Source organism: Canis aureus, chromosome 25 (genome assembly GCF_053574225.1).
Source record: "Canis aureus isolate CA01 chromosome 25, VMU_Caureus_v.1.0, whole genome shotgun sequence".
NCBI lineage: Eukaryota > Metazoa > Chordata > Mammalia > Carnivora > Canidae > Canis > Canis aureus.
This window is the reverse complement of record NC_135635.1, coordinates 32,451,987-32,478,180: the sequence shown is the minus strand read 5'-3', so window position 1 is coordinate 32,478,180 and position 26,194 is coordinate 32,451,987. Positions and strand designations below refer to the sequence as shown.

General features: G+C 36.3%; 1 protein-coding gene across 1 annotated transcript; it reads right to left on the bottom strand.

The window, feature by feature from the left end:
- Window positions 1-212: 212 nt before the first annotated feature.
- MGP (matrix Gla protein) lies at window positions 213-3,592 on the bottom strand. The gene is made up of 4 exons (XM_077870963.1): window positions 3,434-3,592; window positions 1,949-1,981; window positions 1,034-1,109; window positions 213-597 (listed from the first exon to the last, which is right to left on the bottom strand). The coding sequence occupies exons 1-4, from the start codon at window positions 3,492-3,494 to the stop codon at window positions 456-458; spliced, it is 312 nt and encodes a 103-aa protein (XP_077727089.1). The 5' UTR covers window positions 3,495-3,592; the 3' UTR covers window positions 213-455.
- Window positions 3,593-26,194: the final 22,602 nt, after the last annotated feature.

Genomic DNA, 26,194 nt, shown 5'->3' with positions numbered 1-26,194 from the left:
AAAACAAGAAATAGGAGGCAGTCATTCACCAGTCCCAAGGTAGAGTCTAGACAAATTATGGCTGAGTGTCTTCTGAGTTTCATTCTTCTATGTAGTTAGGTTTCTAATCATCACTAGGATATGATTAAGAGAATGTGCTATTCCGGATTAGGTGGGCCATGACTGAAATATCTCAGCATTTTTTTTTTCCACGAGAAATCAGACTCACAAAATGAAAGTACCCATCCAAGAGTTTATTATGTAATAATAATCACACATCTTAATTCTCTTTTGACCTTTCACCACATTGCACTTTCACTGCTTATTGATCTGGGGGGCAGGAAGGAGGGCAACAGCCAGACAAGAACATTTAAGAAATAAGCAATTTGTATGTGTTTATGTAGTTCGATGATGCTACTGTAAAGGAATACAAAACCAGGCACCAGGCTCTGGAAGGAAAGAGACTTTTTTCAATCTCATTTGCCTCCTCGGCGATGCCGGAAATAGCGATTGTAGGCAGCATTGTATCCATAAACCATGGCGTAGCGTTCGCAAAGCTTGAAGTCATCACAGGCTTCCCGGTTGAGCTCATAGGCGGGCTTGGTGGTTTCTCTGATCCTAGAAAGTAGGGAAGAAAAAAAGAGGTCCAAAATGAGAAGCATAAATAGAGTAAGAAAAAAAAAAAAAAAAAAAAGAAGGGGGGCGGGGAGAAAGAATAAGAAAATATAGGAGAGAGATCCTATTCAGCCCCCAATATTGGAGATACTTAACAGGGGGAAAGGTGGAACAGGGGGATTTTTTTTTTTTTTTTTAACAAAAATAGAAATTTTCTTTCTGTCCTTCTTTCCCTCCTCTCTACCTCTGCTTTCTGGGTCTTTCACAAGCTAGTCATTTTGAAATTCAGTTGTCTGTATACTGTTTTTAAATTCTTTGATTTTGGGACACAATTAGAAATAATATGTATGATTAAAACCTGTTTCTCATTCCGTTCAGATCCAGGATGCTGGATCAATGTGGAACAGTTATCTCCCCTCATCAAGTTTTGTTTACCCACCTCTCCTGGGCTTTAGCTCTCCATCTCTGTTGCGGAGATATAAATGTATTGGCATTTCTCCTGTTAATGAAGGGATCTGAAAAGAAAAAATAAGTAGTTGCAGTTTTAGGGGAACAGTAGTTGAAAATATTTCCATGAATATTACCTGACGTAAATATATTTGGAAACTCGTTCATTCATGCATTTTAGTTAGGTAACTAGAGATCTACAAAAGTTAGAGGGAAAGATAAAGCAGATTGCACAAACTGCCTGATTAAAAGAGATGAGCATATGTTTTTTAGAGACTTGTTGCATAGGCCACAGCAATTTTTGTTTGCTTATTTCACCTCAGGCAATCGCTTTGCCTTTCTCAATTTGGTATTCCTAGTCGGTGTTTTTAATTCCTGTAAGGAGAAATTCTCTCTGTCCTGAGGACTTAGAAAGCATAACTTTAGATTACCAGAAATGGACTATGTAAATATTATGACAATAATGAACAAATTGAAAATGAGAGTGATATGTTACTTCTTCCTATACTCAGTCTTTGTAAGTCCGGATATTCAACAACATTCAACATAATGCTGACGGCTGCGGTTTCCCAACTGACTAGGCCTCTAATTCCATACTTTGCCATTTGTCATTACTTCTTGTTTTCCATCCATGTGGTTGATGTGATGCCAGCTTAAAATGTCCAAATGCCTCCAACTCTGATGAATGCAGTTTTAATGCCACATTACACTATTTCAAGCTTAAACAATTGCTCATCTGGTGATGTTTACAGCCATAAGATTTTAAAATTTATTTTAATTTTCTAAAAGAGGCCCTCATTCCCTTCCCTATATTAGCTCCATATATTACCATTTTGTCTATTTAAGAATAGGAAGAGGGATTCTTTGATACATGAGGTTTAAATAAAGAAATCAGATATTCACTTACTAATTTCATAGGATTCCATACTTTCATGAGATTCTGGAATAAAAAACGAAAGATTCCCATGATTATTATTTATCACACATGGCAATGGCCTAAATCTGGGGAAGGAAGGAGAGAAAAGAGCCAAAAAGATGTAAAGAATATATTTAGCAGTGTGGTTATTACAAATTTCAGGCATTTAGGATTTATGAGTTGTTTTTCTAGCTCTGTCCTTCATGTGAGTATCTCTACATTTTAGTTATTTTCTGATGTTGAAGGATCTAGTGGCTATGGTCTTGGCTAAAATTTCCCAGAACTCTGAGGTCTTCAGGCTAGCGCAAGAAGATAATTTAAGCGCTATATACAAATTTCCAGAGAGACTTCTCTGATTAATTTGGGACCTGTCCAAGAGCAGGGTTGAGAAAGGGACAGAAGTGTCCAAAAAATAGCCCAGGTCCTCCAGCCAGTGTGGGGAGATGGTCAGCCGGGCTCTACCAAGATAGGTTTCTAAGAGGTTCCTACAGCCTCTTAAGAACCTGTGTTAACCTGGCAGCCACAGAAACCACTGGCTCCAGCTGACAACTCACACTGGGCCTGATGCCAATTGGAGAAAACTGAGATGACGCCAAAGCAAGTTTTCTTCTTTCTACCACTTTCCTGTGCACATTAGGTAAATTTGGCAATCGGAGGTTTCTATTTGTAAGCAAGTGATTTTATTTAAAAAGTTAAAAAGGAGACGAAGAAGCCAAATCCTCTGCTACTGAAAGCATGTGAATAATTTCAAGAGTCCAAAGCACAATACAAATGGTTGTTAATGTAATTGAGGTTTAAGGACATCTAAATATCCAGATAATTGAAACATAAGATTGACCAAAAATAATCTTGCTTCAGATTTTCTTTCATAAGCCTTGAACAGACACAAATATAATTGACAACACAGAGAAACATAGAGACAACATAGAGAAACTATAGAATTTATCTTTTGACAATCAAAATTATACCATCTATTTTTCTCTGAGATTCTTTAAATGCAAACTTTGTTTCTAAATTAATTCACTGAACACATGTAGTAAGTTTAGGAGATTGTCCTGTCCCTGCTGAGGGCTAAACTTAATACCTCCTGTGAAAACTAATTTCCTTAAAGGTGAGTGATTTAACAAATATCTTTAACCAATTGTTACCAAAGTATAAATAAACATCCCTAAAAATGAGAACTCGGGGGCTGGGAATTTGATACCTTCTTTCCCAAACAGCAAAGTTTCTAGGTGTACAATGACTTACTATAGACAGGACGTGCCTGTTATGTTGCCTACCAAAGTCTGTATATTTAGGATGTAAAAAATACTTGATGGAACAAATCAGTGTCCACAGAGCTTGGGAAAAATGTTAAATTAATGGTACTTTAAGATTATATTAGCAAAAGAGGGAAGAAGAAGAGGAGGGAGAGGAAAAAATTGAAATAAATGGAAATCAGAGGCAGAAAAGAAAAACCAGAGAAAGGCTTCTCACCGTAGCACAAAGCTGCCACCGCCAAGGCAGCCAGAATGGAGAGAAGGAGCAGGCTCTTCATGGTCTCTCCGTGGTCCTGTGGGTTGGTCTCACTGGCTTGTGCAGTAGCAGAGGGGAGAGAGGCTCCTGTAGGCTGTTAGTGAAAGGTTGTGGAGTTTTTATAAGAACTGGAGCCGCAGAAAGGGGAGGAACCAGTGGGAGGGGGCCAGAGAAGGTGGAGACTGGCTGGCCCTAAACTAGCACTGGGACTTTTCCCAAATACTCATTCCTTCCAGATATTATCTACTCTGGGTGGGCAGTTTTCCCTCACTCCTGGACCTGGCTGTGTATAGCAGGATGCTGTCCTGGTACAGAAGTTGTGGCCGCCCTGTGTTTGGGGCCAGCCCCGGGCACAGGTCCGCAGAGAAGGGAGTTGCCACAAACACGTGTTTGCCTCTCTAATTCCTTCTCTACTCTCCTGGCCCTGATTACAAGTCTGGTCTGCAGACAGAGCTGTAGTGTTCTGCTTGTTCCCCTGATGGATGGACGAGAGGTTATGGGGGCAAAGGACTTCACCTCATAAATTGGTTCTAATATCAACTTATTTTCCCAGCAGGGTTGAACTAACAATCCTGCATCAATTGGATATGTGTCTGGTGATAGGCACCTTTTGCATTTTTCAAGTGCTGAGCAGGGCATCAATGCCTACCGACGCCACGAGTTCTGTTTCCTCAATTGGCTTCATTGTAACTTGCTCTTCCAGTTTTGTGACTGGAGTCCAATCCTGTGCCCCAGGGCTCTCTTCGGCTGGATATCACTGATCTAAAGTGCAACAAGGATAAGAGGGTACCCATCCCTCATTTTCTGAAGGCATTGTCCTGGTAATGAACTAATCCAATATGCTCTTAGCCAGTGACAGTTGAGAGGCAAGGAACTGTGCTAGGTGCTGTGAGAAATCTAGAGACAAACAAGACACGTCCCTAAGGAGTTAAGTAATAGCTACTTACTATATTCATGTTGTGCTTTGGCTGTCATGTATCCTCAAACATAGATTGTCACAAACACATACTTCCATTATACCCTCAGTAGAAGTGCTGTTTCTTTTCTTATGGGAGGAGGATTGTAATTTGGTGCCTCTGGTTATCTTGTAGACAGAGCTGTTTTTTTTTTTTTTTTTTTTTCCCCTTCCTCTTGGACAATCAATCAGAAAACCTTTTCTATCAAGATGTGTCTATGCTGTCTGGTACCCAAGAGTCCTCTTGGCAGACAGAGAGATTTCAGTCATAGAGCTGCAGATTGTGTATGAGCTAAAGTAGCAGGACCTCTCCCTTGGGTTGGAACAGCAAAAGGATTGGGATGGGAGTGGGTGGATACAGTTTTCAATAATAATTTGTTTCAAGGAGCAGTGATGAGTAACAAAGTGAACTGTAATGAGCCAACAACATGGCTCATTCTTTTTGTCTTATTGGGATGGATTTTCTCCCAGATTCCACCTTCTGAAGAGCTTTTGTAAATACCAAAGCATTCCCTGTTAAAGGAAATAGTTGGGAATCCTTGTGATCTGAAGGATTTGTGAGTTGTGAAGGACCAATAAAAGGTAGGGTTTCCCTCCAGATTTTTTTTTTGGTATTAAGAGATAATATTCTTTATGATAAAATCTTAAAGAAGACCTCAAAAAGAAGACAATGTATGTTCATCCCTGACAAATTCATCCATCATGATTCTCAGTCCCAAGATTGGTGGTTGTTTCCCTCTTTAAATCACAAACTTGCTCTCAGGTTTGGCTTCAGTGCCCTTTTTCCAAGATAAATCATCCAAATTGTTATATTTGCAAAAGCCAGTTTACTACATTGCATTTACTACATTTACTACGTTGCTTGTTTTGGGAAAACAAGCTAGCTGTGGCTTGTTCATGTAGCATTTTATATGTATTCAACTCAGTTGCTAACCCCCAATTTATATGAAATGAAGCAAATTTGGTTTCAATGTTTCATCCCTAAAATCAGTACAGTAATTCACCTCCCCCTACCCTATCTCCAGAATTAGAGAATTCTCTTTTTCCAGTACAAACATGTGCTTCACAATGTATACTAATTTGGTCTTTTCTGGCCAGATTCCACGTCTCCTCCACTCCCAAGTTCAAATGGTAACAGTGCTCAGTTTCAGCCCTCTGACATCACAATTGTTTATTTTACACTCTCTGAATCCAAGTGTGAAAATCTTACACTTCTCTTTCCAGTGTAAGATTCACATTTTTTCACAAGTTGTTTTCATTTCTGCTTCCACTGGCTTTCCTAAACTTTTAAGCATTTTTCCTTATCATCTTGCTTTTTTGCAAGGCTAATACTTTCTGTTGGAAACTATATCTCTCTCTCACCAGTCACTTATCTTCCCTTTCCACTCTTTTCCACTTATTTATGGGTTTTCTTATGCTAAAAACCATTTTTATATAATTTGTAAAACTTAATAATGTGTGAAAAGTCAGAGCCCTTCTCCCTGTCTCAAAGATAATTTTGTATGTACCAACTCCAGTCATGTGTTTTTATGAAGAGGATCAGACTAACTCGATGGGGACTTTGTATTGGAAAGGATTGAGATTGACTCATCAGAAAAAAGAGAGAGAGAGAGAAAATGAAGGTAGACAAAAGTGGAAGGAGAGAAATGAGAAGAGCCTTAGAGACTTGGTTTGCTGGATGGGAGAGGTTTAGGTAGAGATTGAGCTGTAGAGAGAAAAGCTCTGAGGCAGCTGTAAGACAGATGTTAAAAGTGAGACATGGGAAAAGACAAATCAGAGGTGTTTGATTATGATTAGGCTTGTCTGAGACTGTAAAAGATTGTTTGAAAAAAAGAAGATTGAGAATTGCGAGAAAATATAAAAAAATTTTAAATTAATGTTGGCTGCTAGTTTTTTGTTTTGTTTTTTTTGGGGGGGGTTTTTGAAGCAGAGAGACAGAGCACCTGTGCACACACATGAGTGAGTGGGGGTGGAGGGGGCAGAAGGAGAGGGAGAGAGAGAATCTTAAGCAGACCCTATGCACAGTACAGAGCTGGAGGCCAGGCTCGATCTCCCGACCCTGATATCATGACTTGAGCCGAAATTAAGCATTGGACGCTTTATGGACTGACCCACCCAGGTGCCCCTAATTTGTATTTTCTTAATTGCAATATCTTGTAAAGACTAGACCACATGACGCTCCAATTTATATTTGGGTGAAATACAAGTTTCTTATAAATGAAAGACATTTATGTAGATATTTCTCCCTAAATAAAGAGGAGTATTCTTTAGCAGAGAGACTATTTGCAGATACTTCCAGGAGTGACAACAAAGGGAGTAGAGATAGTGATATGTTTGGCAGCATTTTTAGATTGTACAGGAATCTTCACAGGTGAGATTGGCAGTGTGGTATAACACAGACCACAGAAGCCACAGAGCAATATAAGATTTCCTATTCCACCTGCCCTCACGAGAAAAAGAAAAGTGTGAGCATGCCCTCCACAGCCAGAAGTAGCCTCATATTTTAGTCAATATTTCATCCATCCATCCATCTATCCATCCATCCATCCATCCATCCATCCATCCATTTAACAAATGTATGGAGTATCTTCTATATGCCAACTCTAAACTGTAAATATAATGGAGAAAAATATAGATATGGACCCTATTCTCATGAATCAAGTGTGATCTTAGATCACAAATTTAATTAGTGGTTCCTCTTTTTTAAATATTTGCTTAGGCAGCCAACTGGCCTAGAGAAGTCTAAGCGATAGGCTTTATCATTGCACTGACTTTTTATGGGTACTCAAGAGCATTTATTTGCAGAACGTTGCAGAAAGCACTGATGATGAGATCAGATAATTCTGAATTCAGGGAAAGAAAGGAGGAGAGGAAAGGCTGGCAGACCTGCCAGGAACTATTATTGTTGGGAGAAGCTTTTCAGAAAAGTATTTACTGGAGGACGTGCTAAAAGAGTTATCCCCTTTCCTATAGTGTTTCTGTGACTCAAATCATGACATTGTAATAAAAAAGCAACTATTTCCTACCAATTCTACTTCCTTGGGTCCGCCGTCCTTTCTTATCCATTCTTTCTTTTTTCACACTAGTAGGTATTTTGTCTCCTTAAGGAATTTTCTTGGCTCCACACCACCCCCCCTTTTTTTTCTGTTCCATGAGATTCAGCTTTATTTTCAGAATGTTGGTTTTATGAGTTCACAGTACTATTTTACTGGCAGCACTAAAGCCCTTAGTCTTGCCAGTAAAGGAAAAAGGCAAAGAGGAGGAGAGTTAGGAAGCGCCATCCCTGAAAATAAAAAAAATCACTTTCTAGGATAACAAAAGGCAATGAAATGAGAGACAGAAAAGTAGGCAGTTTCCTAGGACATCGCTGACCTCTTAATTGTGTTCTTTTAAGGAAAATCCCTTGAGTCTTCATATCATCAGTTAAGGAATCTGATATAAAGATCTTAGATTCCTTAACTGACAGAGCTTTCCAAGCACCAAATCCCTAAGTCCTTTCCTTAATTTGTCTCAGCTGAACTAAGTGAAAAAAAATGTTTGTTAAACTCAGGTATGGGAGGGACATCTAGGGAATCTGGGGAAAGGCAGAGAAGCCTGGATATTAAATAAACTGGGCTTCTAGCTGGAAACAACTGTCACATTTTGTTTTCTCCCCACATAGATCATCTCTTCTACCCTTTTCCTTCCCATTAAAAGCTTCAATTTTTAAATAAGATAGCAGATGTGAAATAATAATTATATAACTATCCAAGTAGAATTATCATATGTCATAGAGGTACTATGATAAATTTTTTATTCATTATGTTATTTACTTCTCATAATAATCCTACAAATTTAGTATAATTAATTAATTATACTAAATTAATTAAGTTATAAATGAGAAAATTAGGGCTCAAGAGGTAATATATTCTTTCCAAAGTCACATTGTAACTAAATGGCAAAGAGCTATTTGATTTCAAGAGTTATCAGGGGATAACTCTTTTAGCACGTCCTCCAGGAACACAGGGCTGTATGATTTCAAAGAACATGTCTTGAATTATTGATACAACCATGCCCTATTTCCCAAGGTCTGACACTTGCTAGAGGATTCTGTGATTGTGTCTACAGGGATTGTTGAGTCTAAAGTATCAGAGATAAAGTTATAAAAAAATACATATTTAAAATGCTAATTTCTTCAATGTCTTTTGAAATAGGACAACAGGAATTAAAGATTTGCATATGGCCAATTACACCCAGATAGTTTAATGACTTACAAAATCAAAGAAAGAGATGACTCTGGTATTCAAAATCAAGTCCCCCATTTCTCTGTTCAGTACTCTGCACAATAACTTGTCTGTCCAAAGAAGCTCTAACTCAAGTATGTTGCTTTCCAAGCCTTTCAGCTTACTTTAGAAATCACCACATCTGTGAACACTCATGTTTGCTGTCTACTGACACTAATAACTCTGGTTTGGTATGAGAAGAATACAGTCTCTGCAGTATCTGCAAAGTCCATCCTTACTGTTATTTAGACTCCAAGCAAAACCAGAATCTAGGCTCAATTTACAACCTGCTCCTTCAACTCAAAGTAAAACAGAGAAAGCTTCTATGTCTCCCATCTTGGCTGGACATGAAGTTGAGAAAGGTTGGCCATTTACTCATTAGGCTCTCACTGCTGCTTTTGAGTGAGATGTGAAGTTAGACTGTGGGGACTTTCTCCCCACAAATGATGGCAAGGTGTCCTTTTTGACCTTTTGACTTTTTTGGGTGATTTTTCCATTTTAAAAATAAGTCTCCATTCTCCCAAAGACTTTTAAAAATACAGTATGTTTGAATTAAAATAATGAACAGAATCCTGCATTTTGTTACTGCATAGCTGTTAAATAGCCCAGTGGTCACTGGGAAGGTATATTCAAAGCAAAGGCAGTTTTAATTTTAAAGGCAAAAATCTTCATAGGAATCTATTTGTAATCTGAAATTGCTGCTATAAAAGTTTCTGGTCTGTGAATAAATCAATCCCCTTTCATGACTGATGATGGTCAACATTTCCTAATGCTGGGAGCCATTCCCTCCAATTTAGGAATCAGTGTGGCTGCTATTGCACACTCATTCAATTGCACACTCATCAGTTCCTCTGTGGATCCGGAACTAATTATCTTCACCCCACCTACCGCCCCTTTTTGAGGAGGGAAAGGAGACCTTTCAGATCTCTTCTGCTATCATCCCATACTTGCCACATCCTTGTATTCACCTTTCATTATTCCAGCTCACCAACAGAAAATACCCCTTCCTATATTCAGGAACTTTATGACAGCAAGCAATGGACTCAAATAATGTGTAGGAGTTGAAGAAGATGTTGGTGACTTGCAGGAACATGAGACTCAAAGGTAGAACTGGCGAGCTGGGATAGGACATGAATGAACCCATGTCTGCATGAGTGAGGTGGACACAGAACAGGAGTATAGTTAACATTTGTCAAGACGGGATGGGAAGAAAGAGGATGATAGCTTTGCTCATCAATCATGGTATAGAAGAACTTGAGAGGACAGTTATAAATTGTAACAAGTAGTTTGGAGGAAGATTAGACAATAGCTTCAAACAACAGCCAGTGATTTAATAGAAATTTAGCAAACACAATAACAATAACATTATTTATTAAGAGAATTAAAAAAAATCTGATGTGAGAAATGAAAATATACTCTTTGAAATCCTTCAGTTAGAGATAGATGTCTGGATGGATCTTGTATAATCCAAAGGTATTTCAATTAAATGAGGATTTAAATCATTCTGGAAGTGATTTTAACTTTAAGTAACTGACTAGAAGAAGATCTGGTGGCTAGCTGCATGAATCAAATCCACCAAATTCCTTTGTACTCTAGCACATTTTCGCCTGCTTTTCCACTGATCTCTCAAACAAAACAAACACCATATTGGGTGGGTCTTCCAGCCTAGGGATGTGCTTTTTGGAATAAGAAAGCCTATGAACACAAGTGTTTGTTGACAGATAAATGGATAAAGATAATATGATGTAGACACAATGGAAAATGATTCAGCATTAAAAACTATTTGCAACCATGTGAATGAAACTGGAGGACATTGTAATAAATGAATAAGCCAGACACAGAAAGACAAATATTGCATGATCTCACTTATATGTGGAACCTAAAAAAGTTAAGACAATGGAATGGTAAGGGCCATGGGTAGAAAATGGGGAGATGTTGTTCAAAAGGTACAAATGTTAGTTATGAGATAAATAAGTTTTAAGGATCTAATGTATAACATGGTAAGTATAGTTAACAATATTGTACACTTGAACTTTGCTAAGAGATCTTTAAAAGTGTTCTTACTGCCCTAAAAAAAGAGATAGCTCTGAGCGGTGATGGATATGTTAATTAACTTGATCATAGTAATCATTTCACAAGGTATTTGCATATCAAACCATCACACCTCAAATATATACAAGTTTTATTTGCCAATTATATCTCAGTAAAACCAACCAAGACAAACAAACAAACCAAACCAAACCAAACCAAAACAACAGCAACAAAAGCCTGGATTTGAATTCTGGTTCTGCCACTTACCCCTTGTGTGACATTCCACAGGTTAAAATTCCTGAGCCTCACATTTTTCAGTGACACAATTAAGGAGTATAAAACCTGACTCACAGGACTGTTGGATGGATTAAATAAGACAATAAGAGTAAAAAACCAAAAAAACAAAAAAGAAGACAGCAAATGTAGAGCTCCTTGAGTAATGGCCGACATGTAATGCTACCGAAGTATACACATTTAATAAATGTGATTTCAAAAAGATTGGCTTAACTCCATTGGTTTACTTTCATGATTTCCCCAGCAGTTGCAGACTAGATCACAAAGGATGGACAAAGCAGAGGAGTGAATGCAGAGTGGGAGTGACTCAATCAGCAAGTTTTCCTCCAAAGGAAACCAAATTAGGAGCTGGGAAAGCTCAGTTTAATTCTGACACCACCATGTAATGCCTCTGTGATTTTTGAGCAGATAATTTAATTCTCTTTTCAAGCATAAATTGTAATAGACTTGTATAATTTTGTACTTCCAGATTATTTCATCCTTGAAGAAGATAAACAAGATAGAAAATTATCCTATAATTCGGCATTTGAAGGAACACTATGTTCTTAATGCTATTTTACCAGTAGTGCTTCCAGGGCTGACTGGTGTTTGGATGTCAACATTTGGGCCTGAAAACCGCCAGCAAGATGTCTTGCAAAAGTTCCATTCAAATCACTGTCTGCTAGGAGGCCCTGGCAACCGTTGTTTCCCAGTGTAGTCAAATATCTTCATACATTTGTATCAGATGTGGATATGCTTTGAAATCTTTGGGACAAAAAAGATTTTTAGTTTTTTTTCAGCCCGGGTTTGGTCAGCAAGAGAAAAATCTCATCAAAGAGATATGTAATTCTGCAATTTCTCTCCTTTGTTTCATGATCTAGTCATTGCCAACCTCAGAAATAATTGGATGAAATTCAGAAAAATGGTATTTAGAGAGAACACAAAGGAAAAATTTCCAGGTTACTATTAGGGAGAGCATAGTGCAGAACATGCCTTTGCTGATCAAGCTACGAAGTGAACAGGCTATGAAATAAGAGATTGTTTCCACATCCGATTTCTCCCTGAAAGAACCATTATGGAAAATCATGCAATGAAATGTGGGTTGGGATGACCTTAGGAAATCCAACTTGGTTCTGCCTGCTGGGGCATTCACTTAACCATTCAATAACCAGTGCTTATCTGAATTTCGGTGACCTCATCCCTACTCTGTCCCTTCCAGTTTATCATTCTCTGTGTTTCCTGTCTTTCTCATAATCTTAGATTATTTATTTCCTGTCCCTATGGAATTTGGAAAGAAACTTTTATATTGTTGAGGGAGTGAAAGGACTTTTCACTGGAGTTCTTCCTCTGGTGTTCGACAGGAGAAAATGAGTGGGTGTAGGAATGGGATCCAAAGGAAAGGAAGATAAACTTTTAATAAAACAAGATGTAATGCAGTTTTTGTTTTGTTTTGCTTTGTTTTGTTTTGGGAGAGCCGTAGAAGGGTAGGGGAAATGAACATGGGCTGGGGTGTGGGATTAGTAATGATGAGAGATCGGTGTGAACACTTGTTTGTCTTGCTCGTTCTCCGGACTTCTAGGTCTTTGAGGTTAGCCTCTGCATCTTATTCATCTTTAGAACATACAACTGTGGCTGTGCACTGCTTGAATTAAGCAAATTTCCCTCTCACAAGTATCCCCAGTTCTCTGGTGACATAAAACAGTGGATAAGAGCATGGGCTTTGGAGTCAATGGAAAAGAATGTAGATTCTGCTCTGTCACTTAGGGATCTCTTGCCATTTCCCTAAGTCTCATTTTCTTTATCTAAAAAAAAAAAAATAGAAGTGATAACAGAAAACTTAGACAGTTGTAGCTTAGATAGTTGTAATGAGGATTAAATGAGATAATGCATGTGAACATCTAGCTGGCATAGTGCTGGCATATAGTAAATATACCATGAAAGTAACTATTATTATTATTATTATTTCAAACTAGCTATGTGACCCTGGATAAGTCATTTTCTTACTGTAGCATGTGAGGGGTGACAATTGTTACACACACTTTCATAAAGATTTAATGAGATAATACTTGTAAAATACTCAGTGTCTGGTTGGTCATAAAATATTAGTTCCCTTCCCACTACTCCTGGTTGTCTTTTCTGTTCTTTTCATTTACTCTTTCCCCGCATGTAACTAATATGCTAGCTAAATGGAGCAACTGGTTCCTGAGATGCCGCTTAATGTTTGCTATCACACCTTTGCTCGTTTTATGGTTTACTCTCTTTTTGGCATTTCTGTCTTTGTCCCTAGAAACCTTAGGCATCTTTGGAAGCTTATCTCAAAAACCTCTGACTTCAGGAGATGGATTACTTGAGTTAGTTTCCAACTGGGTTATTTTTCTTCCCGTTAAACACTCCCTTAATACTCTGTTTTATTTCTCTACTACTACGTATCTTCCTTTTTGAGTTACAGGCATTTCTGTTCTCCATCTTGCCTCTTACCCTCTCCCCAGCTGTTGAGGGTACAATCACTAGTATCCAGACACATTCATTCACCAGACTCTAGCTCGTTATCTAGGAAACTACCATTTCTAGAAGACTGAAACCTTTCCTTCTGGAAGAAGAAAGAATTCTCTTGCTGAAGTCATGTATTGAGTTAAACGTCTCTTGTATGCTCTCACAGTAACCCGAGTAACATTTCATAGATTTTTTCGGATTCAGTTACAGAAAACTGAAAATGTTTGTTCACATGACTGCATTCTACACTGAACTTTAGACTTCTCAAGGGAAGTCGGGGCTTGTATTTTATTCATCTTTGTAGCTCTTCCTAGTCCCATACATGTCATCTTATCTGCAAACCTAGTACAGTGCTTGAAAACCACAAGAGCTCAGTCAAGTTGTCCTTAACAAGCCACTCCAACAGTCATAACACATACTCAGAATATCTCTGGCCTTTAATTAAAATAGGAATTTAATTCTTGTGAAGACAAGGAATTGATATAATTTGAAACATGAAATAATTATATAGCATGCTAAAAAAAGGAAAATGCTCTTTTAATCATATTTTTTCTATCTTTGCATTATGCAGCAATCTAAGTATTGAATTAGCTGATTATCTTCATTATGAAATAGAAGTATTCCTGAATGGTTTCCAGATAATAACATGGTAAAATTAAATTACAGCATAAATACATGAAAAAGTATATTCTATCTTCAAGGGAAGTCACTTGAAATGCAAGAATTCCTCGGGAAGAATAAAATAAATAATGTACCCTTGCTGTGTGTGAAATGTAAGTTTTGCCCTTATGTACTTTTTCTTTTGAATTTTTACGCATTAATCTATTGGAGTAGACCTGTACTTGGAACATGAGATAAAGAAACTGACTCCTTGGTACAGCACCAAATGTTTGCCAATTATAGGTGTGAGAAAATTCAATGGAAGGAAAACAAGAATATGTGAAAGGTTGCCAAAGGCAGAATTAATTAATTAGTTAATTAAGTGACAATTTCCACTAAATTAGAAGTGAATAATATTTTTAAAATAGTTATTTCATTTCTTTCCTTTCTCCATTTTTTTTTTCTGGTTTGCCAAAACAAGCCTCTCATCTATGCCAAATAGCTTAAAACAAAGCATAATTTTTAGTTTGAAAAAGAAAAAGATGACTAACTTATCTATAATTAATACACAGAGAGTTAATTCTAAAAGAGAGAGAGTTGGGTGACCCAAAAGCTCCTCCTCTACCTCGATAATGAAATTTTTTTTTTTATATTCACTGAACATTTTACTGAATAGCTGAGAGGAAGACACTTTTATATCATTTTCCCTTTTCCCAGAAGTTGTGCTGTATTTATTGGAATGAATTTCAGCACTTTCTTCCTATTTTCAGATGACTATGACATATGAACTTTCTCACAAGGTCAGCAGCCAGAGCTGGAGGATTTGTGGGGATTTGTATTTTGAGGCCAAAGATTCTTGGGAACAAAAAGAAACTTAGATAGAGATATTGGCTGTTCTCTAATGCTGCAGACTCTCCAGAAAAGCAGTTTTTAAAATATTTAATATTTTTTGTGCCAGAAAAAAATGGACAATGGCGCAAAAGTAAAAAATGTTCCTGGAACAACTGGAAGCCTTTGACCTTAGCAAGTCTGGCAACTTTAAGTTGGATTCTTCAGCCCCCACATTTGGTCTTCATATTGGGCTTTGTACCTGGACTCACCCCTTCCCAGGCCAGGCAAAGTTCATCTGGCTGTGCTTTTTCCTGTGTGGGCTCAAAGATAAGTAACTAAGTGGACTCACTGCTCTTCTTGCCAGTGTATTTCTCTGCTGCCCAAAAGAAAAGCAACAACATAGGCTGTCATGAGTAGATTTCGCAAGTCTTACTTGAAACAATGATTTCCATATGGTGTAAGATTAATTACTTAGACACGGGGCAGTTGAAGGACCCTAAGGGATCTTAAGTGTCCTGAAAGAAAAGGTCAAGAAAGGAAAGGATGTGGAGATGTTTCAATGAGCTGCTAAATAAATTTATGCAGGTCATGACATGTAGCCTATTATTTAAACTACCTAGACCTTAAATTATTTTTTAAGGAGAAAACATTTCCACTAATGGTGTGCATTAAAATTGACCAAAAAAAAAAAAAAAAAAAAAAAAAAAACAAGAGAGAGAGAAGAAAAGAAAAGAAAGAAAACATGCATAAAAAAGAGACAGTTCTTACTATTCTTTAGAGAGGATCAGGAATAAAGGGTATGCAAACAAGTGAACAAATCTATAATAAAATTCACATATGCCTGTAAATAAAAAATATGGCCTAAAATATTATCTTGGTATAGGAAATATAATTTATTTGTTTTTATAAAGTTCTTATGGGGAGATGAAGGCTTAGAACTCTCCACTGACTTGTCTAAAGGGCTTGTATGCCTTGGGCTTTATCTGACTTAGAACAATTCCCTGTGTGTGTATTTATATGTCTGTGCAAGTACCATTGTGTTAAATTATATGTCACTTATATTAGATTGTAGATATCTAAAGAGCAAAGATTATACTTAACTTATATCTGTATTATAATGTAACATATGGCAGGTGGCCTGGCTAATAGTAAGCCCTTAATAATTATTATATGTAAAGCAGGTTAACGTAGTGACAGGTTTTTAAGTACAATAATGATAATTTGTTCATTTATTCTACAAATCTTATAAACTGCCTACTCTATTCTAGATACTATATTAATTAAAATCCATATCTCTTCTCAAGACAATTACTGTCTATAGAGGGATAGGAGATACATAAACAGATAATTAAAAATACTGAAAATCTTTAATCAGTTGTATAAAAAATTATACTGTAGGAAATAATCCTAGTATGGTGACAATTTTAGTTAGTGTAATGGGCCAAGATCATCAATTAAGGTACAGACTATCAGAATAGATTTTTATTTTATTATTATTTATTATTATTTTACAGAATTTCAGGGATAAACAAATTCTAAAACTAGATATTTAACACACCCTTCTTTGAAACTCAGAAATTGCCCACCAAAGAATGCTTGTTGTTTTTCTACCATATTTTCAAAAATATTATATTTCATTACACAAAGGAAGCTTTAGTACCAGAGTACTGATATTATATAGGTTACTTTTTCTGATTATGATCTAGTAAAATTAGAATTTAATGTCAAAATGATAGCTAAATAAAGTCAAACACTTGGAAATTAAAGATATATTATCAAATAATCCTTAGAAAAAATGAAATAAAAGATTAAAGGAAATAAAGCAATGCTTCGATTTGAATAATAATGAGAGCACTAATACCAAAATTTGTGAGAGCCAATCAAATTGGTGCTAAGAGGGAAATGCATAGCTTTACATACATTAATCAGAAAAAAAAAAAAAAAAAGAAAAGTTGAAAACAGGTGAGCTAAGCATGCAACCCAAGTTGGAAAAAGAGCAAGAGAAACAACCCAAGAAGAAAAGAAGGAACAAGATAATACGGATAAAATAAGAAATCAATGAAATATAGAACAAAATGTTATATAGTAGATATTTATATAAACTTACTATTTGAAAGATAAATAAAGGAAATATCTCTGCAAACACAAAAGTAGTAAACCCAAAACTGGCACAAGAAGAAATAGAAAATGTGAACATCAAAGAAATGAAAATGGCAGTCAAATACCTCTCTTCCAAAATACTCCCTGTCCAGATGGCTTTCTAGTTCAGACATACAAATCTTTTGAGAAATAGTTTCTATCTTATACAAGCTGTTCTACAAAATTTTTTAAATGTTAAAGATATGTAGCTCACTTTATGAGACTAGTGAGCTCTTCATTGTAAAACCAGATAAGAACTACAAGAAAACAAAATTATTAGGCCTATTTTATGAGTATGGATACTAGAATCCTAAATAAAATATTAGTTAACATTGAGAAAATATTTAAAAAGTCTACATACTGATCAAGTAGCTTTGGACCAGGAATGCAAGCATTTTTAACATTAGAAAATATATCAATGTTATCCACCATAACAGATCAAAAGACAAAAATTATGGAATTATCTCACTCGATGCAGAAAAAGCAACTGGTGATGTGCTTCTTTTGATTTCACATATATATTTTTTATATATTTATTTTGTATTTATATATTTAGAAATAGAAATATAATATAAATCTTACATATAATTATATATATTCTTCCTAATTAGGGATAGATGGGAAATTCCTTCAATTGGTAAAAGTTACATGCCAAAACCCCAAAGCGAACATTCTTCTTAATGGAGAAAGTTAAAATGCATTTCCTTTACAACTAGGGATAAGAAAAACATGTTTACACTTATCATTATTATTTTTCATAGGACTGATAGGCCTGACCAATGTTATACAGAAAGAAACAAAGTGAAACAAAGGCTAATAAAAAGGGAAGAGAAAGAGAAAGAACATTGTTTTGAGACAGTGCTATATGAAAAACACAAAAATAACCATACATTCAACAAACTGTTACAATCAGTGAGAGTTTAGCAAACTTGCCTATAAAAGATCATCTGAGCAAGTACCATTTTTTACATTAGCAATAATTGAAAAATATACTGAAACTAGAATACATTTCACAATACCAACAAGAACTGTTGGGTATCTTTGAATTAATTTAATTAAGAATATATAGACTCTATGAAGAAAACTCTATGACTCCAACAAGAGTGATGGAAGACAATCTGAATAGATGTAAATCTCTTCTATGCCTATGGATAGGGTGATTTCCTACTATAAAGATATCAACTTTCCTGAACTTTCCCTATAAACTCAATGCAATCCAAATAAAATTTTCAGTTGTAAATTTTGAGATGTCATAATCTCTCATAGATTTTACTTTTTATTTTTCACATTTAGATCTTTAATCCATCTGGAAATGTTCTTGTTCTGGCTCCATCTTTTCTCATTGGTTTGCAATGTTCTCAAGTTCCCATCAGGGAGGAACTCTTTCTAGTTTCTGTATTCTTTAATATCACTGTTTTTCCTGTGCCATAACAATTCTCCCAATTTCCCAGGACATCTAGTAATTTTGCTAAATGGAAGAAAGACTAATTTTTCTCCTTTCCTTAAAATTATTTTGGCTATGTGTGGCTCTTTGGCTTCTCATCTGCTTTTTTTGATTAGCTTGCCAGATTTTATTTAAAATCTTCTTGGGATTTCATTTAAATTTATTGAAGAATTTAGGAAGAAATGACATCTTTAGAAAATTGAACCTCTTCATCCATGGCCATGATATGTTTTAAAATTTCTTTAGTTGGTTTATATTTATTATAAACATTCTACTTTTTTTTTTCCTGCAAAGATCTTACATTTTCTTTGTTTGATTTATTATGACTTTCAGTGTTTTTGTGAATGGCATTTTAAAAGTTACATTTAAGTATAATTTCTACTGGTATACTTAGGAATATGGAGGATTTAAAACAATCTTTATTTTATAACATGGTAATCTTATAGAAGTCTCATATTAGTTAAAAAACTTTTTTTCTTTAAATTTTTTTTTCTAAAGATTCCTTCAATTTTCTGCGTAGGCAAATATATTGACAATGCTATTTTTGTATATTTCTTTCAAAAATATATAAAATATATTTTATAAATCTAAAAGATTTTTTGGTTGTTTGCTTTATCACCCTGCTAAGAATAAGGTAGATAGTGGATATCCTTACCTTGTTCTTAACTTAGAAGGAAATCCTTCTTGTGTTGCTCTTGATTATAATATGATATATTTATAGATTTTTTGTGAGTATCCTTTATCAGGAGACAACCATTCTCTTTTAACCTTAACTTTCTGAGAGTTAGTATTTTTAAAACCAAGGGGGTGTTAAATTATATCTAATGTTTTTTCATCTGTTGTAGTATCACTGTTTTTCTCTCCATTAACCTCTTAATATGGTGAGTTACAATAATAGATTTTCTAATGTTGGCCTTATTAAATTATTTTGGTTTCCTTGATTATTAAATGGTTTTAATGCCAATTAAGTTATTCCCATAATTAGCCACTGTTACCATTAACGTTTTAGACAGCCATTGCTTGTTTTGACTTACACATTTGTTTACCAATCCCCTTGCATTCAATTTCTTCTCTTTGTGCAATTTTCTGAAGTAAATCCATTACCAACAAGTTACAGTATTTGTCTAAAAATATATTTATTTTGGGGCGCCTGAGTGGCTCAGTCGGTTAAGTGATTAACTCTTGATTTTGGCTCAAGTGATGATCTTGGGGTGGGAAGATCGAGCGCTACGTGGATCCTGCTTGTCCCTCTCTCTCTCTGCTTGTCCTCCACCCTGGCTTTTCTCTCTCAAATAAATAAATAAAATCTAAAAATATATTTATTTTGTCCTTTCTCTGAAGTGATAGTTTACTGAGAAATAAAAATTTTAGTTTGAAATTTGCTTTCCCTAGTACTTTCAAAATATTTTCACACTATCTTCTGGCTTCTTCTGATACTGTTTCAAAATCTGAGGTCAGTCTAACAGTTGCCTTTTCATGTCAGTGATTTTAAGATTTTTCGCTTAATTCTTTGGTGATCCATTTTCTGCTATGATATAGGTAGCTGTGGCTCTGTTTCTATCATATGGCTCAGGACTGCTTCTGTAATGTGATGAATTCATGTCTTTCTCCAATTCATGCATTTTTAAAGACATTATTTCTTCAAATATCGCCTCTGCCACACTTTCTTTAATGCCTTTTCAACTTTTGCTAATTCATAGTGGATCTTCTTATTTTATCCTCCATAAAATCTATCTATTATTTATTTATTTATTCATTCATTCATGAGAGACACAGAGAGACGCACAGACACAGGCAGAGGGAATAAGCAGACTCCATGCAGGCAGCCTGGCGTGGGACTTGATCCTGGGACTCGATCCTGGCTCTTCAGGACCGCACCCTGGGCTGAAAGGGGGCGCTAAACGCTGAACCACCCGGGGCTGCTGTTTCCTCCGTGTCTTAATACTCCTTTATACTGAATTCTGAGTAGTTTGCTAAACTATTTCCTCCTATTTGCTAATTTCCTTTCCTTAATTTTTATGTCTGTTGATGAGTTCCCTCATATATTTTGTGTCTCTAGATAATGAGTTTCTTTTATTTGAGCTATTTATGGGAGTCCTAATCAACCAAGTCATTAGATTATCTTTCCAGAATTGTTCTACTTTTTATGCAAGTGCCCAAGGGAGCAGAATTTTGTGCTTATTTATCAACTTGAGAGTTCTCAGATACAAAATAGGGATATATTTAGAATTCAAACCCATCTTTGTTTGTTTGTTTATTTTAGTGTATAAACAACAGAATTTTATTTCTCTGAGCGCCTGGGTGGCTTAGTTAGTTGAGTGTTTCTTTCTTTCTTTCTTTCTTTCTTTTTTAATCAAACCCATCTTTGGAATAGGCCTAACTTTTTGATTTCTCATGGGAGGGTTTTTTGTTTTTCTTTTCATTTTAAATACTCAGATACCAACAAGCATCTATGTAATCTTTCTGTGCTGCTGGATTGCTGGATGAATTTCTTTCTGGCCATTTACTGACTCATTTATGCAACAATATATATTACATATTAACTCTGTGCCACACACAGTGCTAGATGCTGGCTGCTTGCAATACAAAAGTGTACCTGATACAGTTCTCAAAAAAACCCAGAATGAAAAGTGGCTTAGTTAGTCACTCAGGTGTCATGGTAGCAAAAATGTAGGCACTCCTGCATTTTGGGACAGCAGAGCCTCCTCAGGAGTTAGCCAGGTTCAGTCTGTGCCAGGGCATAGATGCTACACTTCCTACTTCAGATTCCAGAATCAGGAAGTTTTGTTGGTTTGTTTTTTAACACTTCTCAATGGAAAGAATGAATGACTCATTGGCATGAGTCACCATGGTTAGTCTGTACTGCTCATTTCTGGAGCCTCTGAAAAGCCTCAAAGCTCAACCAAGGCTAGAATAGTAGCCTCAACACTTTCTCCTAGTTCATGGGTCTGCCATAGTGGGGTTTCAAAATTCAGATTGCTTAGAATATATAAAAAGGGGAGAACCGATATTAGAGGCTCATTCTTCACTGAAGTGGTTAAATGGGGTAAATACGAGATTAATTAGCTCCTTCCTCTCTCTACTAGTTATAAGTCTTGCCCCTTATTAAAATTGCAACAGTGCCTGGGTGGCTAGGACAGCTGAGCAGCCATTCTTGATTTCAGCTCAGGGCACGATCATAGGATCCTGGGACCCAGGCCCGAGATGCACCCTGTAAGGCACTCCAGGCTCAGTGGAAAGTCAGCTTCAGGATTGTCTCTCTCCCTCTGCCCCTCTCCCCTGCTTGCTTTCTAAAATAAAATAAAATAAAATAAAATAAAATAAAATAAAATAAAATAAAATAAATAATCTATAAACAATAACAATATAAACAGAGGTTTACAAAGATGTATTCAACAACTGTAATAATGTAACCACATATCTCACAGCCACTTCCCATGTCTGGTGGTCTCTCTGTAGCTACTTTTCTGGGTATTCATTCTCACTTTTCAGTCATACATATTATTCTTAGACATTGACCACCCTGATACATTTATACTGATTTCTAATTGTAGACATAGTTTCCTTCTTCTCTGGGGCACAAACTCATTTTTATGGCATGGGTTATTTCTTTTGAACTGACTGATTAACTTTTTTCATTTCAATGTGTTACTTTTGTTCATTTTTCAAACTACCTATTTATCAAACTGATACTATGTGTTGCTACTGATTGCAGAGAGGACAAGCAAAAAACTCAGGAAAACAAATAAATAATTTCATAGGAGATAGCGGTAGATGCTAAGAAGAAATGGAAAGATTATAGGAATTGCTTTGAGGGTCTGCACCTCTATACCACACGATCTGCAGCTCACTTATTCACATTTGAATGTTCCTTTGGATTAGCTCACCCTCATCTACTCCCTACACGTGCATATCACAGTATGGTGCTATGCTTGTGAGCTAGATGGATAAATCTCTACCCTATGGAACATATAGTCTTGTTGAATGAGATAATCATGAAAATGCATAATTATAAACTTCAATAAATATAATGAAGGAAAAGTACTTCAAGTTAAGAAAGTATGTGACAATAGATCCAGACTTGATTTAGGAGGTAAGGAAAAAATTTATTGAAGAAGAATGTTTGGGCTGCAATTTGAGATATAAGTAAGAGTTAAATGTATACAGGAGGCAGTGAAAACAGGAAGAGAAAAACTGATACAGTAACTGTATACGCTGTAAGGTGGAATGAGGCTTTGTGTGTTCAAAGGCACAAGATCTTAAGTGTTCTCGCTGCACACATGCACACCACATGCGCACAAAGGTAGCTGTGTGAGGTGATGGGTGAGTTCATTGACTATGGTAATCATTTCACAATGTATATTTAAGTCATTATTTTGGACAACTTAAAAACACATTGTACAAACCAAATATATACAATTTTTTACTTGTCCATCATACCTCAATAAAACTGGGGGAGAAAAGACACAAGGCTTGGGAATTAGGCAGGATCATGTGAAAATGCCAAAGATACAACACTTTTAAATATTTTTTAAAGGTTTATTTATTTATTTGAGAGGCAGAGAGAGAGAGAGAGAGAATATGGTGTGGAGAGGCAGAGGGAGAGAGAATCTCAAGCAGACTCCACGCCCCCTACAGAGCCTGATGTGGGGCTCAATCTCAAGACCCTGAGATCATGACCTGAACTGAAACCAACAAGTGGACATTTAACCAACTGTGCCACCCAGGTGTCCCTTTAAATCTTAAAGCTAATTGAAAATCACTGAAGAACTTTAAGAAGGAGGAGGGAGACATAGTAAGATATTGTTTTAAAAACATGAGTCTGGCTGCCGTGTAGAGAATAGTCTGAGAAGGGGCAGGAGTTAATGCAGGAAGATCAGTGTAGGGGGCTATTGTAATAGCCCAGTGCCAGGTGATGGTCGCTTAATCTAGGATGATGTTGAAAAGAAGGAAAGGAGGAGGGGTATAAAAATTACTTAAAAGGTAATGTTGAACCAATAAATGGAGAGGTAAAGGTGTGGCGTCAAAGACAGATCCTTTGTTTCTAGATGATTACAAGTGTTGCTGATCTAAAACAGTTCACAGTTTTAGGGAGAAATGAGAATGAGTTGAGATGTTTTTGTGATATCTAGATAGAAATGTGGAACATGTTGTTGTGTTTAGTGTCTGATCTGAATTGGAAAAGCAAATTTAGGAGTCAGTAGCCCATACAAACGAAACACATTTATTTTTCAAAATAAACGAAAATATACCTTTCCCTAAATGGGTTCCCACCTGTTTTCCTCTATAAAATGAGCTGTTTTTTACTCAGGGTTGAATGGAGGAGATGAGTCCTGACAAATCCCTTTGCTTACCATATCCTAACTCCTTCATGAGTGATAATAATAAAAACCAAACAATAAATATACTGTGCAATATCAACAAAACAGAGTTACCCAGAGAGAGTTTAAACACACAAGTTCATTGGGAAGATTTGCTCCGAGTAGGCGATCAATACATATTTGTTGTTTGACCAAGTCACACTGAAAATATTGCTAAATCACTTTTTAAATGACAGCTTATAATTGGGTTTGTTGTAAAAAACATGACTGTGACCATAAATATTCCCCTGTAGGAAGACAAGAGAAAGCTCTTCCTACTCTGGGGAGGCTGACTTTGGCCACACAGTTCAAGTGACCTGGGATAACCTAAGACCCAGAGTTTCAGTCTGTCACTTAGTCTTTGGTGGGCCATGGGCCTTCTCAGCTAATATAATTTGACAAACACAAAGTGTTTTATGAGAGAGGCAGTGTGGAAAGAACTCTATAATTTTGTAAAAGATTTTGCCAACGTTTTTAAACACTCATCTTCTCAAATGCTCTGCCTCAGTCAAATTAATTTACAAATATCTCCTATTTTCCATGCCTTTTTCCATTCCCTCTCTAGAGACCATGTAGTCAGCATGAATTCTGGCTGTAATACCCTCTTGGGATCAGGCTGAGGAATTGTCTGGAGGGACAGGAAAAGACGCCATTTAAGGTTCAAATTCAAGTTACTATTAAGGAAAGAGAGAAAAGGGTCAGAATCAGAAGAACAATGTTAAATGTTGGGTCCTATGATAGAGTTCTGGGCATACATGGAAAATGTAGCAAGAAGTCGAGGGATCAGCTGAAGTTTCTCCCACTGGGGCTGGTGTGTGGGTATTTAAAGGCTCAACATCATCTGAGACATCTGTGTCCCTGTACTGCACACCACTCCCCTCTTTTAGGATACTTTCCTCTCCTTTTGTCTACCTAACTCCAGCCCATTTCCTTTGGACCAGCTCAAGTCTTATGTGGCATGGGGTCACTGATATAGTACTTAGTTGGCCTGGGAATAACTGGACAAAAATCTATTTACAATAAAAATGCCACATCACTGTAGTCTGTTTGTTTTAGGTGGTAGATTTTGCAACCTTTTATGTGTCTTTATGCATTTTGCTCTTTCTCCCAACATTTTCAGAAAATTTTTCTAAAGTTTTTTTTTAATAGACCTGCCCTACAACCCAGCAATTGCACTGTTGGGGATTTACCCCAAAGATACAAATGCAATGAAACGCCGGGACACCTGCACCCCGATGTTTCTAGCAGCAATGGCCACGATAGCCAAACTGTGGAAGGAGCCTCGGTGTCCAACAAAAGATGAATGGATAAAGAAGATGTGGTTTATGTATACAATGGAATATTGCTCAGCTATTAGAAATGACAAATACCCACCATTTGCTTCAACGTGGATGGAACTGGAGGGTATTATGCTGAGTGAAGTAAGTCAGTTGGAGAAGGACAAACATTATATGTTCTCATTCATTTGAGGAATATAAATAATAGTGAAAGGGAATATAAGGGAAGGGAGAAGAAATGTGTGGGAAATATCAAAAGGGAGACAGAACGTAAAGACTGCTAACTCTGGGAAACGAACTAGGGGTGGTAGAAGGGGAGGAGGGCGGGGGGTGGGAGTGAATGGGTGACGGGCACTGGGTGTTATTCTGTATGTTAGTAAATTGAACACCAATAAAAAATAAATTAAAAAAAAAGTTTTTTTTTTCTGGTTTTATGGCTTATAAGCCTGAGAGTGAGAATCATGTTTTGCTTGTATTGTTTTATATACTTTGGAATAATAATGATAATAGGGGCACCTGGCTGGCTTGGTTGGTAGAGCATATGATACTTCTTTTTTTTTTTTTAAGAGCATGAGACTCTTGATCTTTCAGTAGTGGGTTTGAGTCCCACATTGAGTGTAGAGGTTACTTAAAATAATAATAATGATGATAATAATAATATCTATTATTTATCCAGTGCCAATTATATTCAAGGCTCTTCACCTATATTATTTCTAATTTTCATAGAAACCATTTCAGATATGCATCTTATCTCCATTTTGGGTTTGGAAAGGCTTACCTGCTCAAGGATAGAACCAGTAAATGTTAGAGTTGAGACCAATACTCAGATTTGAGTTTTCCATTATTCCAGGCTGTATTTGAATATCTGTTGAATTGATTAACCCAAAATGTTTGTTACAGAGTTTATGTCACCCGTCTCCAAGAGCTTCTGTGGCCATCTCTAGAGCTGGTATATACAGGAATCAGAGAGAGAGAGAAAGAAATGATAAATAGATAGATAGATAGATAGATAGATAGATAGATAGATGATAGATAGATAGAAATATGGGGAAGGAAG

Bases quoted from the DNA above. Each gene is read 5' to 3' on its own strand.
- MGP (XM_077870963.1), bottom strand. From the start codon at position 3,494: ATGAAGAGCCTGCTCCTTCTCTCCATTCTGGCTGCCTTGGCGGTGGCA. The intron at 1,982-3,433 runs GTGAGAAGCCTT...TTTTTATTCCAG, and splicing joins GGTGGCAGCTTTGTGCTACG to AATCTCATGAAAGTATGGAA. The intron at 598-1,033 runs GTGGGTAAACAA...CCTACTTTCTAG, and splicing joins AGAGCTAAAGCCCAGGAGAG to GATCAGAGAAACCACCAAGC.